The sequence below is a fragment of the Solanum verrucosum genome, unplaced genomic scaffold, assembly GCF_900185275.1.
Source record: "Solanum verrucosum unplaced genomic scaffold, falcon-dt-bn FXZP01000121.1, whole genome shotgun sequence".
NCBI lineage: Eukaryota > Viridiplantae > Streptophyta > Magnoliopsida > Solanales > Solanaceae > Solanum > Solanum verrucosum.
The window spans coordinates 718,599-735,756 of record NW_026020509.1 but is presented as its reverse complement, the minus strand read 5'-3'; the positions used below and the strand labels follow the sequence as shown (position 1 = coordinate 735,756).

General features: G+C 32.5%; 3 protein-coding genes and 1 non-coding gene across 4 annotated transcripts; 1 reads left to right on the top strand and 3 right to left on the bottom strand.

The window, feature by feature from the left end:
* Positions 1-613: 613 nt before the first annotated feature.
* Positions 614-4,467, bottom strand: LOC125809704 (anthranilate phosphoribosyltransferase, chloroplastic-like). The gene is made up of 10 exons (XM_049489299.1): positions 4,135-4,467; positions 3,871-4,014; positions 3,173-3,334; positions 2,998-3,081; positions 2,151-2,339; positions 1,851-1,941; positions 1,642-1,701; positions 1,285-1,403; positions 1,018-1,152; positions 614-940 (listed from the first exon to the last, which is right to left on the bottom strand). The coding sequence occupies exons 1-10, from the start codon at positions 4,324-4,326 to the stop codon at positions 911-913; spliced, it is 1,206 nt and encodes a 401-aa protein (XP_049345256.1). The 5' UTR covers positions 4,327-4,467; the 3' UTR covers positions 614-910.
* A 3,242-nt stretch (positions 4,468-7,709) lies between these two features.
* On the bottom strand, positions 7,710-9,998 carry LOC125809706 (uncharacterized). Its single transcript, XM_049489300.1, has 8 exons — positions 9,452-9,998; positions 9,339-9,372; positions 9,056-9,259; positions 8,872-8,961; positions 8,723-8,788; positions 8,536-8,627; positions 8,402-8,449; positions 7,710-8,194 (listed from the first exon to the last, which is right to left on the bottom strand). Exons 1-8 carry the CDS (start codon positions 9,832-9,834, stop codon positions 8,077-8,079), a joined length of 1,035 nt encoding a protein of 344 aa, XP_049345257.1. The 5' UTR covers positions 9,835-9,998; the 3' UTR covers positions 7,710-8,076.
* A 2,534-nt stretch (positions 9,999-12,532) lies between these two features.
* On the bottom strand, positions 12,533-15,027 carry LOC125809714 (60S ribosomal protein L44). Its single transcript, XM_049489309.1, has 4 exons — positions 14,916-15,027; positions 14,504-14,683; positions 12,853-12,927; positions 12,533-12,765 (listed from the first exon to the last, which is right to left on the bottom strand). The coding sequence occupies exons 1-4, from the start codon at positions 14,916-14,918 to the stop codon at positions 12,706-12,708; spliced, it is 318 nt and encodes a 105-aa protein (XP_049345266.1). The 5' UTR covers positions 14,919-15,027; the 3' UTR covers positions 12,533-12,705.
* Positions 15,028-15,692: 665 nt separating this feature from the next.
* On the top strand, positions 15,693-15,764 carry TRNAQ-CUG (transfer RNA glutamine (anticodon CUG)). Its single transcript has one exon. It is a non-coding gene; the product is annotated as a tRNA-Gln (tRNA).
* The last annotated feature ends 1,394 nt before the right edge of the window (positions 15,765-17,158 follow it).

The following is a 17,158-nucleotide window of genomic DNA, read 5'->3' as shown; positions in this document are numbered from 1 at the left end:
TACATTATATACACGCCGGGTGTAACAATCCCCATTTTACATTTCATAAATTCTGCAAATAGTGGCCTTAAAATATTATATTTCGAGATAACGTTAAACTCAGGTCTAATATTTATTCAAATTTATCTACTTAGTTTGTCATCTTTGGAGTTTGAACCGTGATCTTATAAGTCGATAAATTAAAAAAAATAAAAAAATTTACTAAATAATTGTCATATAAAATAATAGAAAAAGGACAAATATATCCTTCAACTATTATGAATGATATGTCAATACCCTCCATTCTACTTTAAGATTATATATATCCTTACTTTAAGATCGTTAGGCCAGTCCAATTGGAGAGTGGTTTTAGATTGTTGTCAATCTTGTTCTTGAGCAATCTTCTACTTATGAGCGAGCTAACTTTTAGGGTTAGAGTTAAACTTATCTACTGAGGTGTTAATGTCTTTACATTTTGGTTCGTAGGGAAATTTATACGAAAAATAATACATAACTACAACAGAACTTCACATAAAAAGACCCTAAGCCATTTATAGTCATTATTCCAGAAATGATTAAAAAAAATTTAAAAAAAATGTGTGTCATATCTTCTTCTTTTTCCCCCTCAGAAAAATTTAATGGCCAACAACTAACCAGGAGCCACTTGCTTTGCTTGGTTATTGTCACAAGTAAGTATTACAAACAATGCTTTCCACAGAAATCTACAGTTGCCTTACAAAATTCACAAGCCAAAGTTACATTTTTTTTTTGTTCTTTTTTCAACCCCTTAATTCTAATCTTTCCACAAACCAAAATTGCAAGTTGAGTTGTGTTATCCAGTCTTTCTTTGATTTTGAGTCTTTTAACGATTACTCGGCAGGGAATGCTGTTGAGCCCCGAGAATATAACATGGTCAGCTTGGCGTCTTCCATCAGTTCACGCAGACTGCTTCCTTCACCTTCTGTAAGTAAGCAAAGACATAGCATGAGGTCAAGTGATCAAATTTCTATACGAAAATTACTGAGAAATTCTTCTTACATTGGAAACTTCTATCCATAGATCAAGTGTTTTCACCGCTTTGCCAGAGAGTAGTGTCTCACGAGCTAATTCCACTCCTTCAGCCAGATTATGAACGCGTCCACTTACCAGGAGAGCAGCTGATGCATTTAGTGCCTGTGGATTTATTTGATAGAGATAATGTAAGAACTTCAAGGTAAAAGGAAGTTATTGAAAATGGAAAGAAGCTATGTCTATTTCTTTAATGAGGATTTGCACATTTGGTAACAAGCTCATGAAGAAACTTACAAATGCATCAGCAATTGACCCTTTTTCTCCTGACAGCACACGTCTGAGCATCTCGGCGTTGTACTCTGGACCTCCACCTCGAAGGCTTTCAAGAGTGCAACGAGGGATGCCAAAGTCCACTATTGAAGGATAATCGTGTCAGACTAGTTTTTTAAAGAGACAATGTTAAATGCTGGAGAAAAAGAAATCAATCATAATGCATCATTCGTTACTGCAGACTGTAGAGTTCTTCCATGCATATTTAGAGTGGCATTCATTGTTTATCTATACAAAGCAATAAGATAAAGAAATCTTGTACCAAAAAAGAAAAAGAAAAAGTAAAGTTATAACTGATCCTGATATTAGCAGGTTACTTACATGGATCAAAGGAGAACTTCTCAATATTATCTGGTGTGACGTCAAGGACTAATCCAGGGCCTGCAAAATAAATTGTCGCACATAATATGATGGAAATGTCCAGATCTAATTACTCACAATTTTTTTTAAAAAAAATAGACAAGCAAAGTCAAAAGTTAAAAAAAGCCATGAAATTACCAAACACAGTAGATTCTGAAAGGGGACCATACCAAGAGGACTCATCTCATCTAGGCCTTCTGAGTGAACAACCAATGCTCTTTTCATGCCAAATCTTTGCAATGCTTTAGCCATTTTGTGGACCTATAACAAGAGATTGCTTCATTCACCAATTGAATGTAAAAAATACTAAGAAGAAAATTGAAACGGGTCAAGAAGCTATGACCCAAAGGGCAAAATGGAGATGACACCAGAAAGATTAGCACATCAGTTCACATAAGTTATGTTTACAAGATTCTTAAAGCCACATTCATAGAACAGGTGGTTTTACTGTAATTAAAGTCGAAATATACCAGGTCTTCTTTGTAAACTCCCACTACAGCAAACGGCACTCTTGCTGGGTTCAACATAGGTCCCAAGATGTTGAACACTGTCTTTACTTTCAGCTTTTTCCTGATAGGTCTGACAATCTTCATCGCCGGATGGTAGATTGGAGACATCATGAAACCAATTCCAGCTTGATTTACACACTCTTTCACCCCCTGATGCCGGTAACAATGAGATACATTAGGATCAACCAAGTTGAAATCATATATAATGTCAGTTATCCCTAATGTATCATGCATTTTTCAGTAATACTCTAACACCATTTATTATAGAAACTTGCTCTTAAAACCATTAACCATTGTCCCAAAAGAAAGAGAACATATAACATATCTTTGTTGTCTCTTGGTGGCAGTTACCAAGAGCAAATAAAATGAGCATGTGATGCAGACAACTTAGATCTAGAATAAGCACAAATGAAAGGAAACACATCCTGCTATTGCCATCATAAGATTTGGGAAGTTCTTACAGTGGACAAGTTAGTATCAAGAAAAGGACAGCAGTAGTTTTAGGGGTTATCATCAAGTACAAATGGATTGGACAATGTGTGGGATTTAGTGCATCGCCTATTCTAAGGGTGCTTTTCTTTAATAAATTACTTCTCATTACATCCTTGGTTGCTTGATGACTCATTAAATTAGTTTGATAATTGATTTGGTGAATGTCACAACCAGTCTTTCTTCTTATAAAGCAGCTACCTACATAAACAACAGCATAAACTTCATTTTTAAACGTTTGATTTTTAAAACTACCATATGATGGTAAATGTCCTCAAGTCTACAGTACATTTCAGCCAAGAAAAGCAATTTCACTAACCTCAGGGTCCAGCTCAATGGCAACACCTAGTTCTTCCAATACATCGGCGCTCCCACAAGCGGATGAGCTGGATCTATTCCCTTGCTACAATTCAATTCCACAAACTTTCAGCCCCAAATGTACACAAACTTACAATGAAATGAAATATGCATTGAGAAGGAATAACTCTATCAACCTTGGCCACTTTTGCACCACAAGCTGCAGCAAGAATTGAAGCACCTGTTGAGATATTCACCGTGTTTGCTCCATCTCCTCCTGTCCCAACAATATCAACTGCGTCACCTAAACCTTCAACTCGTCTGCAATGTTTTATCATTGCCCTTGCCAATCCCACTACCTAGCAATCATTATTAGTTCGATGAGGCTTAATGGATCAGACAGTAGTGACAAATTCATGGTTGATTACCAGCTCTCAATAATGAAGGTGAGAATTAACACGTTCTGGCTCTGGTGAAATCAGATCCCTAGACAGAGGATTATGCTCCCTTACGCGAAGGATTGTACATCAAAATGGAACCTTTACATTATATTTTGAACTACGAGCTCGAGCTTAAAAAAACATAAGACTTTTCTGATTTTTTTTCCTCAGAAAGGAAATGCACAGAAGAGCCACTTTTCTCTCACTACCATGGGAGACTACAAATACTAATGAACAAGGTAAAATATTCATTCACCTACATTATGCTTCAAGAGTATACATAAACCTTTACTCCGAGTCTCATTGGATGCGCTTATAACTTTTGGCTTATTTTGATTTAAAAACAAGTGCTTAAATACACTTTTTTTTACCTTACCCAAATGCTATAGAAGTACTTAAAAACACCTAAAATAAGTCAATCGAAACAGGGTGAATAGTTGAAGGAAGGAACTTACTTCTTCAAAGGTTTCTCCTTTAGCTCTCAGAAGAACAAGAAAAGCACTAATCAAAGCTTCATCAGCACCATCCAACAAAAAATCAAGAGAATCTTCTGATTCAGATTCCGTCAAATCCTTCCCACTAATTAAAGCCTCAATCAACTGAAACCAAATCAAACATAAAACACACCCACAACAAAAAGAACAAATCTTTAATCAAAATAACAAAAACCCAATTCACAATTGTATTCAACAATCAAAAAAAGTCAAACCTTTTATTACCTCACAAAATGTGGATATGGATGAATGCTTATTGGAATCATTCAAAGCATAACAAAGAGATGAAAACTTCTTTTGGGTAGTTTTAGCAAATGGGTTACTACTATTTCCAAGAAACAACTTTGTAAATTCAATTCTTGGTGAAAGAGACGGAGATACTGCTGAAAATGGAATTCGGCACTGAAACAGAGCCATTTTTGGTGGCAGATGAAGAATAAAACAGGTGATTCAGTTACCCAATTTAATGAAGTGAAGCTGAAGAAGGGATTTTTAGGTGCAATAAATATGGGCAAACAAGTTGAGTCCGTGTGCAGTTTGCTCAAGGGTAACAGAAGGAATAACAATCATATATAGAAATAAAAACTGTTGGACCGATTAGTATTCTATCACCCTTAATTAAAAGGATTCAGTTCGAGTCATTTTGGTGCAAAGTCATTTTGTTAGAAAGTGTTTTCGTGATCTTTAATTAAAAGGATTTGGTTCAAGTTTTTTTGATACAATGTCATCTTGTTAAACAATGTTTTATTTTTTAGGTAAGACTTTTCAGTGCAAATTCAGATTTAGTCATCAGCCAATGTAGATATTGAACACCAAGTAAGAAATAATACAAAAAAGGGGTAGGACTATTTTTATTTATTTAGTATTTGTATCATCATCGTCGTCTATCTTTATTCGTTCATATTTAACAAAGCAGATTGCCTTAAAAACAATAAATAAAATAGTAATTATACGATATTACCTCTAATTATTATACGTCTATTATTCATTGAAAAATGAAAAATAATTAGTACTTAATAAAAAGACTAATTGGATATAAATTGATAAATCAACTCTATATTTTTTGAATTAGCAGTATATAAGTAAAAATAAAGTAATTATTGCAATTTATTGTAGTCAAAATTGCCAAGGGCCCAGATTCATAAATTAGGGTTTCTGACCAAAACAATTCAAGACTTATTATTGGACACAATAAGATCAAAATAGACCACGTGAGTGGTCTGTAGCTTTATTCACTTTATTAAAAAAAATGATTTTTTAATTTGATATTTTAAAATTAAAATTTAGATATTTAAAAACTATACAAAAAGTACTATAAATTGTAATTCTTCTCACACCAATATAATAAAAAAAATGTATCGTAAAATATTGATCAAAATTGATATAATTCAACTCGTAAAAAGAAAATTGTGATAAGTATTTTGAAATGAAAAAAATACCATACTTAAAATGGATTGTTGCATTAAACAGTTTTGAATTTGATAAAACAAAAACACACAGACACAAAAAAAAAAAAAAAGGCTTCCTTCATTGATTTGGTTATAGGGTAGTAGAATATTATAGAGTATTTAATTTCTAATTAAGATATGTGGACGTATGGTGACAAATTGTCGAAAAAAGGACGTTTGGCAATTGGCACCAACCCTACACATCTATAATATATGGTTTTCAATAATATAGGGATTAATAATCAACCTTGAATAGCACATTTTGCTAGTGGCATCCATTAAAATCATCTCCATCAAGATTGTTAAGCTAGGCCTGATTCTACTTCATAAGAAAAATATGGTATTTATTAGTGGATGTTTGGTTGATCGATAATTTTGAATTGATATAGTTAAATTCAGTCCTTTTAAATGAAATTTAGAGTGTTACTATTTGTGGATTACCAATTTGAACCTTTTTGCATCGGTTGTTTACTAAAGTCTTTGATACATAGATTTATCAAATAACTGTGATTAAATGATATGTATTATTACTCTAATTTTGAATTAAATAACTTGATTGTATAGGTGCATCAAACTTATTAATTTGCTTTGGTCCATCACGCTTGAAACATCACCATCGATATTGTTTAGCTAGGCCTATGAAGATGGTTTTATTATATTAAAAAGATGTGATACTCATTAATGAGCGCATTATCACTAATAACTCTAGAGTGGGAGTTATATGGTAAAATCCAATCCCTTTAAACAAAATCTAGAGTGCTACCTTTTGTGGATTAAAAGGGCCAATTTGGACCTTTTTGGACTGGTTATTTACTTATGTCTTTCATGTGCATATTTATCACTTAACTGTGATTAAATGATACGTATTCTCACTTTAATTTTTAATTGCTTAGGTTAAATTGTATGATTTGATATAAACATTAAGTACAAATTTATCTTAATTTGACCTGGCCTGTCACTCTTGGAACTGTTGGGAAAGGCAAGCACAAAATAAATGTGCACGACAGGGTTATAGCGGAAGAAAACCCAAGTCAAAACTTTCCCTTCTATTTGAACCAAGAGAAGACAAAATAATGCAAGAATAAAATTGTTTGGGCAGCAAACAAATCAACCAAGGAAGAAAAATAAATCAACACATGAGACACCAAAGTTTAACGTGGAAAACCTCTTCGGTGTGAAGAGTAAAAACCGCAAGGCCAAAGCTCCACTATAATCTACAAGAGTTACAAAAAGTGTTCTCCAAAATGGCCACCAACAAAGTGTCAAACAATGAGCAACACAACTACAAGATAGCACCAAAAACTAGAAATAAAAGAAGCAAAAGCACCAAACCCAAAGCTACTATTCACGAGCTAAAATCTGGAGCTACAAGACTCCAAATCACCCTCTCTCAGTTCCCAATCAAAGATTAAGTTGAAAAGAACAAACTGTCTAAAAATCAGCTCAATCGGACAAGAAACGAAGTGGGAATCGCGATTTGAAATTGGTTGCTAGGGCTTGTGCAAAAATCTGCACTTTCTCACTTTTCTTTCTATATGGCTGCTCTCAATCTCTTGTGATATTTTTTCTCAAATAAGACTTAAAAGAAAGTCTTACATATGCACCATAATATTGGGCTTATGGGCAAAAGTGGACTAATCAAATTTGGGCTAAATTTATCCACAAAGGAAAGGAAGGAAGACCCAAAACCTTAGACTTTTATTTATCCACATAGGAAGAGAAAAAGGCCCAAAACCCCAACAGGAACATCAACACCGAGATTGTTGAGCTAGGCCTATGAATACGACTCTACTTCACTAGAAAGACATAATACTCATTAGCGAGCGCGTGGTGACCAACGACTCTGGATGGGGGGGCAATGGTCAAATCCAGTCCTTATAGACAGAACCTAGAGTGCTACCTTTTGTGGATTAAAAGGGCCCATTTGAACCTGTTGAAACATGAAAGCCAAGTCCCAAGGGACTATCTTTATGATATAATCATATAAAAATGATGATTCCACATCCTTTAACCAGCTCTTTTTGACTGGGATTGAGTTTCTTTTTCTAGTACATCTAGTCATTGCCCCCACCAAAAGATCTCAACACTAGTGTTGAAACTTCTACAATTTAAGTTAACAAAGCACATTGTAGTCAATACTACTCTTCTACTCCAAATACTCAACAACAGTGAAGATTGAATATTGTATTAACAAACTGAAATAGAGAAATTACAATAACAAAGTACTACTAATTCTCTTGTCTAACACCCAAGACTCAGAGGCGGAGCCAGGATTAGAAATGAACAAAGAAGGGGAAAGAAATGTTTAGACTTCTTTATAATTAATATGGAATCATCTATACACATTGCAAGTAAAGAGCTCAATAATAAGTTATATGAATAACAAATCTCTGTTCCATAGTTATCCCAAGATGTACATCTAACAAACCAGAAGTTTAAATCACTGTATTTTTTTTTGCCTAAACTTCTAAAGATTCACAACTACTTTGCTACATAATTTTTTTTCCATTTCATCGTTCCTTCCAGAAAAAAGAACAAAAGATCCAAGTTTGGTGTTCAAAACGTGAACTGCTGTCATATTCTCCGATATATATAGAAAAGTGTTTCCCCTAGTATATCCGTCTTGAAAGCTGAAAATTTGTTATTTGGCCTTGTACAATGAGGATTCATAAAGCCGATCCTGACTTGGTTGGGACTGAGGCGCGTGGAAGTTGTTGTATCATATTGCACACTGATAAGACTGAGGAAACCACTTCGAAAGCAAATGGTGTTTCAGCTTCATTACCAAAACAAAAACACCATAGCATGGTATGTGCATAAATGCCACCAACAAGTACCTGAAATATCAATTAAGCAGTTTGTTTTCTTGATTAAAGAGAGCAACCATCAAGAATCAACAGTAATCTGCTAGTTCTTTTTGTCTATGCTACTCGGACTCTCCAAAAATACACAAAATTTATAGGATTCTGCATACACAACATTTTTAAAGAATCCAAGCAACATAGCTCTTTTGTATAGTTTAGGACATGATAGGGAGTACATACCACAAAGGTGAAACTGCAGATGATAGATCAAGAAATGGATAGGGCCACCTGTTTAACAAAATATCATCGATACTAATTAATCAATCAAACAAGATTGAAAATGTAACAACATATAAATATAGCATTATCATTACCAGATTGAAATGCAGGCATGAACAACCCACTGGAAAATAACATAAACTCCTGTCCACAGAAAAAAGTATCCAATCCGAAACCATGGAAACCGCTGAAATAGCATAACAATGGGAATTAGCTGCTGATCAGTAACTATATTAAATCTACAAACACCACATTTGGTATCGATAAAAGTATGCAACTTACCAAACAATTCAGAGCAGTATCACCAAGTAGAAATACAACATTGACTGAATGCATATTTATAATCCACTGCAACATAGATAACATAACATTTAGAAACAACAACGAACAGTAATGTGCAGAATCTCATTGAGCTAGTGTAGCATACTCACAAAATTTAACTTGTAGCCTTTAATGGTTAAATATGGAACAAGTATGAACCAAAAGACACAGTCCGTAAGCGTTACAGCTCCTGCATTCATCTATAACAACAAGAAAGAAACAATCTTTAATTAAAAAAACTCAAAAGTTGTTTACTTCACCTCTCAAATATCATTGAATCGAATCGTGATATACCTGAAAAATTATTTGAAAAACATATTCCCAAAACTCAGCAATTTGGCGAGAAGGCTGTTCTGCTTCTGCATTTTCCCCCATATGTTTTGCAGAAATTGAATTTTGTGAACCATACTCAGTATCTAACTTCTCAATATCAGTTCCATCAATACCAATTTTATTGTGATACTTATAACATCCATACATCGACAGAATAGATCCAATCTACATAAAACAAACATTATATTATAACATAAGACACGAAAATTGTACCCATTGAACCATGAATTTTACTCTCACTTACCGCGAAATAAATAGTAATCAGCGTAAATGTCCACCTATTCCACAAAAAAAATCAAATGTTAAAAACAGTCAGACTTATCTATAACAGTCATTCTCTATAATAACGTTACTTACTGAGTGTAATAGTAAAAAATCTCCCTTCCATCAACAGTAACATTTAAAATTAGCAACAACAGAAGAATCAAAAAGGCGAAAACTCTAAATGCAAGAAGCCAAGCAGGGTGAATAGTTTTGAGACATGGCCTCCAAACTTCATCTTGATACAATAAACCAGAGGACTCTGTTTTCTGGGCTTCACTGTTTCCATTTTTTCGAATTCGAGGACCTTCATACTTCTTTATAAGTATTGCTGCAAAAATCATTGATGTTAAAACCCAAATGCAACATAGCAAGAACCTCCAATTAAGCCAGTACTTATGAATTGTTGTATCAGCAATCATCACTGGCTGCCAAGAATTCTTTGGAGCTCTTGTTAAAATACTCATTATATTTTTCATATTTTTTACAAAAAATTGAAACTCTAAATTTTGTAAATGTGGAGCTTGTGATATATGATGTGTAAATGTTGTGGGGAATATGTTATGTACTGTAAAAGTAGATAAAGGAAGCTAAGGGCAAAGGTGAAATGCAGTATAAAGCAAGTTTCTCATGGACAATGTATATAAGAGGAATATTTGTACAGTTATTGTTGTGCTCAGAAAATGCAAAACAGGTGGTAAGAAATTGACCAACATTGATGTTAGAAAGTAAAGTAGAGATTCCAAACTTTTCAGTATATATTTGTACATAAGTTGTCCCGAATTTTTAAAAAGACGTCTTAACTATAGAAACGTATTATTACCAGGTAAACAATTTTGAACTGATATTAAGTAATTAATTGTAAGCAAAGAAAGACAAGGTGGTGGGGTGGGGTGTAATGCTTTGCTTCTTTACTTTTAAGGATTATAAAAATAAAAAAAGAGAAAAAAAAAAAACTGATAAAGAGAAGAGAGAGAATAAAAAAGGAAGATGTTCTTTGAGGACAAGTTTCTTTATTTATTATCCCAATAAGATCTGCTAATGTCTAATAGGGTGTATAGTCCTACAATGTAAAGTCACAATCTCTATATGCCCATGCAAATATAAAACTATACTGATGGGTGTAAAATGTATAATTTTAGGATTATACTGTATTATTTTAATAAATATAATATTTAAATTGATTGTATTATTTTTTATCGTTACATATTAATAATTTAACGGGTAAATCTACAAGAAAAGTAGAATACATATAGAGCTATTACAAAAAAAGTAGGATAAATAATAAAATGAGGTTATTAAATTAATAAGTACAGACAAAATGAAAAAATTAAGATAACCACCCTATAACGTTATTACACCAAATGAGACTTTTTGTTTATAATAAAATTTAAGTAACAATCGAGACAAATAAGAAGGGTAGCAACCAGTAAGACATATCATATATTACCTTTTTGGAGTAGTCTATTTTAGTCTTTTGAATTTTCAAATGGCATAGAGAGGAGGTGGCAAGTGAGGACCCACCTCTCTGTGTTGGATTGGTTGTTGAGTTTTCTTGATAAACCCAAAAATGTATACTACATATTTTTAAAAAGTAATATTGCACTTTGCAAAGATTTAGGCAATTGAAATGATACTAAAATTGCAAGTCTTCGAGATATATCATTAGCTCAACGATGATTGTATTGACTCAAGAAATGTGTTCTCTTTTAGTTTCTTGTTATGTCCGATCAATATTAAATTAGCATACCAATTTTTATTTATATTTATTAATTTATACACTCATCATCGTCTCACTAGAAATTAAAAGGTGTTGTTGCATGAATTTAAATTAGTAGGTATGAGTAGGGTTAAAGGAAAAATCCGTGAGGTGTGTTAAACAAAGTAACAATACGTGTTACGGTGACATGAAAAAAGAGAAATGATAAGGAAAGTGTTGGGTGATAAGGCCATGTGAGGTGGGCATAGATAGAGAAAGCGAAACGGTTAAATAGTTACGCGTACACGCCATAATCCCTATGGAGAAAACGCATATTGCTCTTTCTTTGTTTTAAGTTGTCGGTGAAGAGTCCACATCCTAAACATCCTTGGGCTGGAAAAGACAGTCAAGCAATACAACTTCCATCTATTTTCCTTTTCTTAAGGTCTTAGTATAAGTTTTCCAAATTAATTTGGACCTAAAATATATGTCGTATCAAATGAATTCACTTTTATTGGGATCAAAAGTCTGAGCACTATTAATTGTTTCTTGCAGCTCAAGTTTACAGGAGAGATATTAAACATCAAGTTACTAAACATCTTTTTAGTACTAATTAATTATCTATAATCTTTTAATTTTAATCCATAATAAAATTGACAGAATTTTAGTAAATATAAAAATAATATAACGAACTCAAAGGTAATGATAGAATTTTGTGGGTGTTACGTTTACCTTGGAGTTCACTATCAATCAAGAAAACTTAACATATGATAATCGTATGAGAAAATATAATATGAAATGAAGAAAATTATTCTGAAAAGTTCTTTTTATATTATTTTTAGATTTTTTCTATATAAAAAACAAAACAAATAAAAATAATATATATATTAGTTCATTTGTCAAGTCAGATTTTTTTGATTAAAAATTTGAATAAGTGATTTTATTGATACAAAACAAAGTTGAATGACGTTACTACGTAATTTCTAAAAGTTGGCTCAACACTATAACTTGTGGGGTGTCACATACCCTGCAGACAACAACCGCCACAATAACCAGTCTGGTCCCCTACCCCCACAAAATAGCTTGATGGCCGAATCAATCCAATCAAATATTGATGATGAATCCCTCTCCCCCTCTTCTCTTTTTTCCCTTTTTAGAACAAGGGAGGAAAGAGAAAGAATAAAAAAAGTGGATTCAACATTCAGGCTCAAGTTCGAGGTATCTTTTGAGATATTTACTCAAAGAAGAAGTAATCACAGCATTTCCAAGTTACCGAAAGGAAGGGAGAGGAAAACCGGAAATATCTTGCAACAAATGTAACTTCCACTACAGATTCTACTTTGGTGACTGGTGTACTTTTAAGTAGCTAAATAAACAATACAACACCAATGTTCGAATTGATGTATTCAAGGACAGTACATCGGTTGAACTTTCTTGCCAAAGCTCAAGCATCATTGCATCAACAAGACAATCAAAACTGCTAAATCAAAAACTTGAAATATTCATTTCATCTCCTGATAATATCACTGATTGAGCACATAATTAATCGTGAATTGATAACATAAACTCCTTGACTACATTCAATATAACAAAAATATCTGAACAGTGAATAGAACAGAAGAGAAAGATCAAATTCTGCTTCACAAGCAATCTAGAAAAGAGAGGTTCCTTTTCCTTTCTTGTCTCCGCCAATCTCAAAATGCTTACACCTCTGCACAACATCAAGAACAATGAATATTTTTTATATATATAATAATGAAAATGAAACTTGCAGAGTAGAGATTTATCAGTAACCAACCTTGATTGGGTGTTGCGACACATGTTTGCAACCTTGGCATTGCAATCTCAAGACAATCTTCTTTGTGGTCTTTGCCTGGTTTGGAAAGGTGAAAGAAAGATAAAAACAAATCAGTGATAAAGAAACAAGCCTCGAATATCAAACATGCCCCACATACACACTAACTATGACGCTTAGTAATTGGAGATCTCATTCTCTCCCTCTTTCTTGAATTATCAAATGAATTCCATATTTCTATTATTTTTTTTTTAATTTTTTTTTTTTTGATAACCGAGAAATCCGTCTGTGACCCGCCCTTTGGACCAATCACAGCCTTCTAAACTCGGTGGATAATGGGCCCGCCCCTCTACCCTTCTCCACTTAAATACCAGGCTTCGCTTTGCATGGTGTGGGGCTTGAACCTGCGACCTAAATATCAAATTTCTATTTAAATACATTTAAGTCACTAACTATCAAATGTTCATTAATTATTGGATTAAGAGGGATCTATAGACTGTTTGGCTTAGGTGGCTTGAAGAGGTATTTAAACACTAAATGTCAAACAAACACCTTGGAAGTGTTGAAGCTAATTTATTTATCAATAGGCAGTTACATGTTTGAATACAAGTACTAAAACTGAAGATAAAAATTAATGTATTTGCCAAGAAAGTGCCGATAAGCACTTCGTTTGTTTAAGCAAACATAAATGTCTTTAGAGCTGTTAACACAATAAGTGAGACCCTTATGTCAATATCTTTTAACTTCCAACACAACCGCATTTGCCTCAATGCACTTTAAATCATAAACGAACAAGCTGTGATTATTGGGAGACTAATATCACATAAGAGATGGAAGCCTTGAATCCATATCATTTGGGCAAATATACGTGAACATTATAACAAAGCATACTTTGAAAATAGAGAAACTACCTAACATTATAACAAAGCATACTTAGATTAACAATCCTTTTTGACACTATTCAAATTTTAGCAAATATCTTATATAAAAAAAAATACTATAGTAACGATATTTTTAATCAAGAGTCCCAAAATCTTCATTATTTTTATACAAAACATACATTATGTGTATTGAATCTCATATTTCTTTTAATTTACAGATGGTGATATTCTAAAATATAATATCTACAAAAAACAATACTATCTAAACAGTTTAGGACTTACAGTGAATAAAGACATAGACTAATTTGTACCTGTCTTAATTTGTAACCAAAGTTTTGCAATGCCAATGATCAGTTTTATCCAAACAGGTAAATGATTATTTAATGCAGTATAGCTCATATAATGTTGTTTAATTGCAGTTTTTGTTCGGTTAATATCTGCTTTTTGCTATAATCTTGTTCCTTGTACTTCCGTTACTTCTTTCTCGGGACTGCGTTGGACTGTTTTGTGATGAGACATGGGTCTATCGGACACAGCCTATCTACTTGTAAGAGGTAGGTGGTCTACATAGACTACACTACCCAGACCTAGCTTTGTGTACTACACTGCATATGTTGTTGTAAATGACTATTTATAGAATTAGCTACCTCACTTAAAAATTGGATTATTAGATTGATACCAGTGGAAATGTATCTTCTAGATCATATAGCCAATACGCAGAAATTTGGAATTGAAACATAGAAGTTGTATACATGCTAGAGAATGTTTCTCACCTTTTTGTGAAAGACGGGCTTTGTTTGTCCACCATAACCTGACTGCTTGCGATCATAACGACGCTTTCCTTGAGCAGCTAAGCTATCTTTCCCCTTCTTGTATTGCGTAACCTTATGCAAGGTGTGCTTCTTGCACTCCTTCGACTTGCAGTAAGTCTTCTTTGTCTTAGGAACGTTCACCTTCAAAAATTCAACATTCATAAATCCATCAATAACACATCAAAACATTACTAGATTCAATGAAACACATACAATTATACAAAATCAAACTAGCAGCATACTTCTATACGAAATGATTAGTAAAGATCTGCTACTTTTCTCTTTCAATTTCAGAAAATTGTAATAAATTCTCGATATATCACTTAATCCTAAGCAGTTTCCAGAGCAAAATACATTGCATGATATCACTTACCATTGTCGCCGGCGGAGAATCGAACAGAAATAGCAGAGAAGACTGACGCCGTTGAATAACCCTTTGATGTACGAAGAGATTGGGTTTTGTAGTGAAGCTTAGGGTTAGGCTATTAGTGGACTTGGGCTAGAGATAATATATGTTAATGGGCTTTATATTACCTATATCTATTTTCACTGGTAACCAATTGGTGGTCCTCATTTAAAAAGTATCCACTTTTTTCAAAATAACATTTAGCTTCTTTAAAATATATATTATTAGTAATATATGAAATTTATGTTTTAAATATTTTGAGTAAGTTCAGTATCAAATTGTTAAAATTTTAAGAATAATTTTTTTGGGGAAAATAATTCAATTGCACTTCAGAGTTTAGATGCACATGAATGAAGTTTTAGTCAATTTTTACATGCATTTTAGTCATACAAAATTAAAACGATGTCAAATGAGTTTGTTCGATTTGTTATTGTTTTGAAAGATTAATCATTGGAGTTTGTTATTTATGATATATGAAAATTATGCTTCAAATTTGAACTTACTTGAAGTAGATTTGAATGCTGAGTTGTTGAAATTCCAATACCTTGTTTTGGGGAATAAACACTTCACACACACGTGACTGTAGTTTTAGCTACTTTTTACATGTACTTCAATAATAAAAAAAATGTTTGAAAATTAGTCTTGACAAGTAAATCTTCAATAAAAATGTCCAAAGTTTGGCTTCATTTAAAATTGATTGAAATTGTCAATTTGTTAATTAAGTTCCGAGAAATTAGCAAATTGGGTTCCATGGTCTAGTGGTCAGGACATTGGACTCTGAATCCAGTAACCCGAGTTCAAGTCTCGGTGGAACCTTTACTTTTTTTATGACTTTAGTGGACTTGAACTCCATAAATGTTAATTTACAATAATACAACAAACTTAAGACACCCAATTTAGTATATATATAGAGGGTAAATGCAAGACAAGTTAAATGACATATTTATGTATTATGAAATTCAATTTCAATTTGACCCGCCCTAATGTGATAACCCAACCCATCCACCCACCCACTACCCTTTTTACCCAACTAAGTTGTTCATTTCTTTCAATCAGCCAATTTCGTTCATACTATCATTTGTTGTCTATAAATAGAGGATTTTTCTCACATTTTTAATCTACGAATTTTGTAAGTTTTCTATTATTCTTCTTCTTAAAACAAGGCAGACTGTGAGAATTGTTCAATTATGCAATTACAATATTTTTTGTGGATAAATTAGACAGATCAACAAAAAATGATGCAACAAAGAGAATGGAATAACGCAACTTCAAACGAGAAGACTATCTAGATAATTAATATGTACTCATTTTCATTGCCATAAATATACTTTTGCAACAACTTCTACTTGACAAGAAGTTCAATGATTTTATGTTGCACAAACTACAACTTGGTGTTCAAGTTATGAAAAGCCTCAAACTATTGGAGAAAAAAGATTTGATCAATAACTTGTTTGAATAGTCCAACCTAGATTTAATAAGTACTCCTTTGTTTCCAATTTAATTGTTGTACTTTTATTTTTATTCAGTTAAATATTGAAAGCTCTTTTTTTTGGACATGTTTAAGACCATAAAGTTAAAAGACATTTTTATATATTGTACATAACTTTATTTATTAAAATTTCATATCAAATTAAAATTAGACAAATCTATATCTATACTACCTTAAAAGTATGAACTACCTAACTTAAATGTTAAATTATTATAATCCCCCCCCAACTTAAAACACCAAATTAAATATATCTTTTATATTATATATTGTATTAGATTATATTGAAGGTCACAGAGAAGTGTCAAATCACCTTATCTATATCTAACTTTATATTATAAATAGTTATAGGCATTTTTCGGATGTTGATTTGACAACTTGCAGTAGTAATTAAAAGAAAGTTGACATCCACTATTTAATAATATTGACATTATTTTTAAAAATAATATTATACATGATTTGATATTCACGTGTAACTTACGTGTATCAAACTAGTTAAAGTAAAAGAGCTAAATGATCCTTTAAATTTACATATAGGTAAGTTTACTTAATGCATAAAATAACACAAAAGTTCAATTATCATTTGTATTTGCAAAAGTGGAGCAAGTCACGTAGATTGAAAAAAATGTGAAAAACAGAATCTTTTTAGATGTGTTAAGAAAAATATTTTTAAGAAAATGTGTTTTCAATTTTGTTAATATTTGATTGGTCAATATTTTTGAAT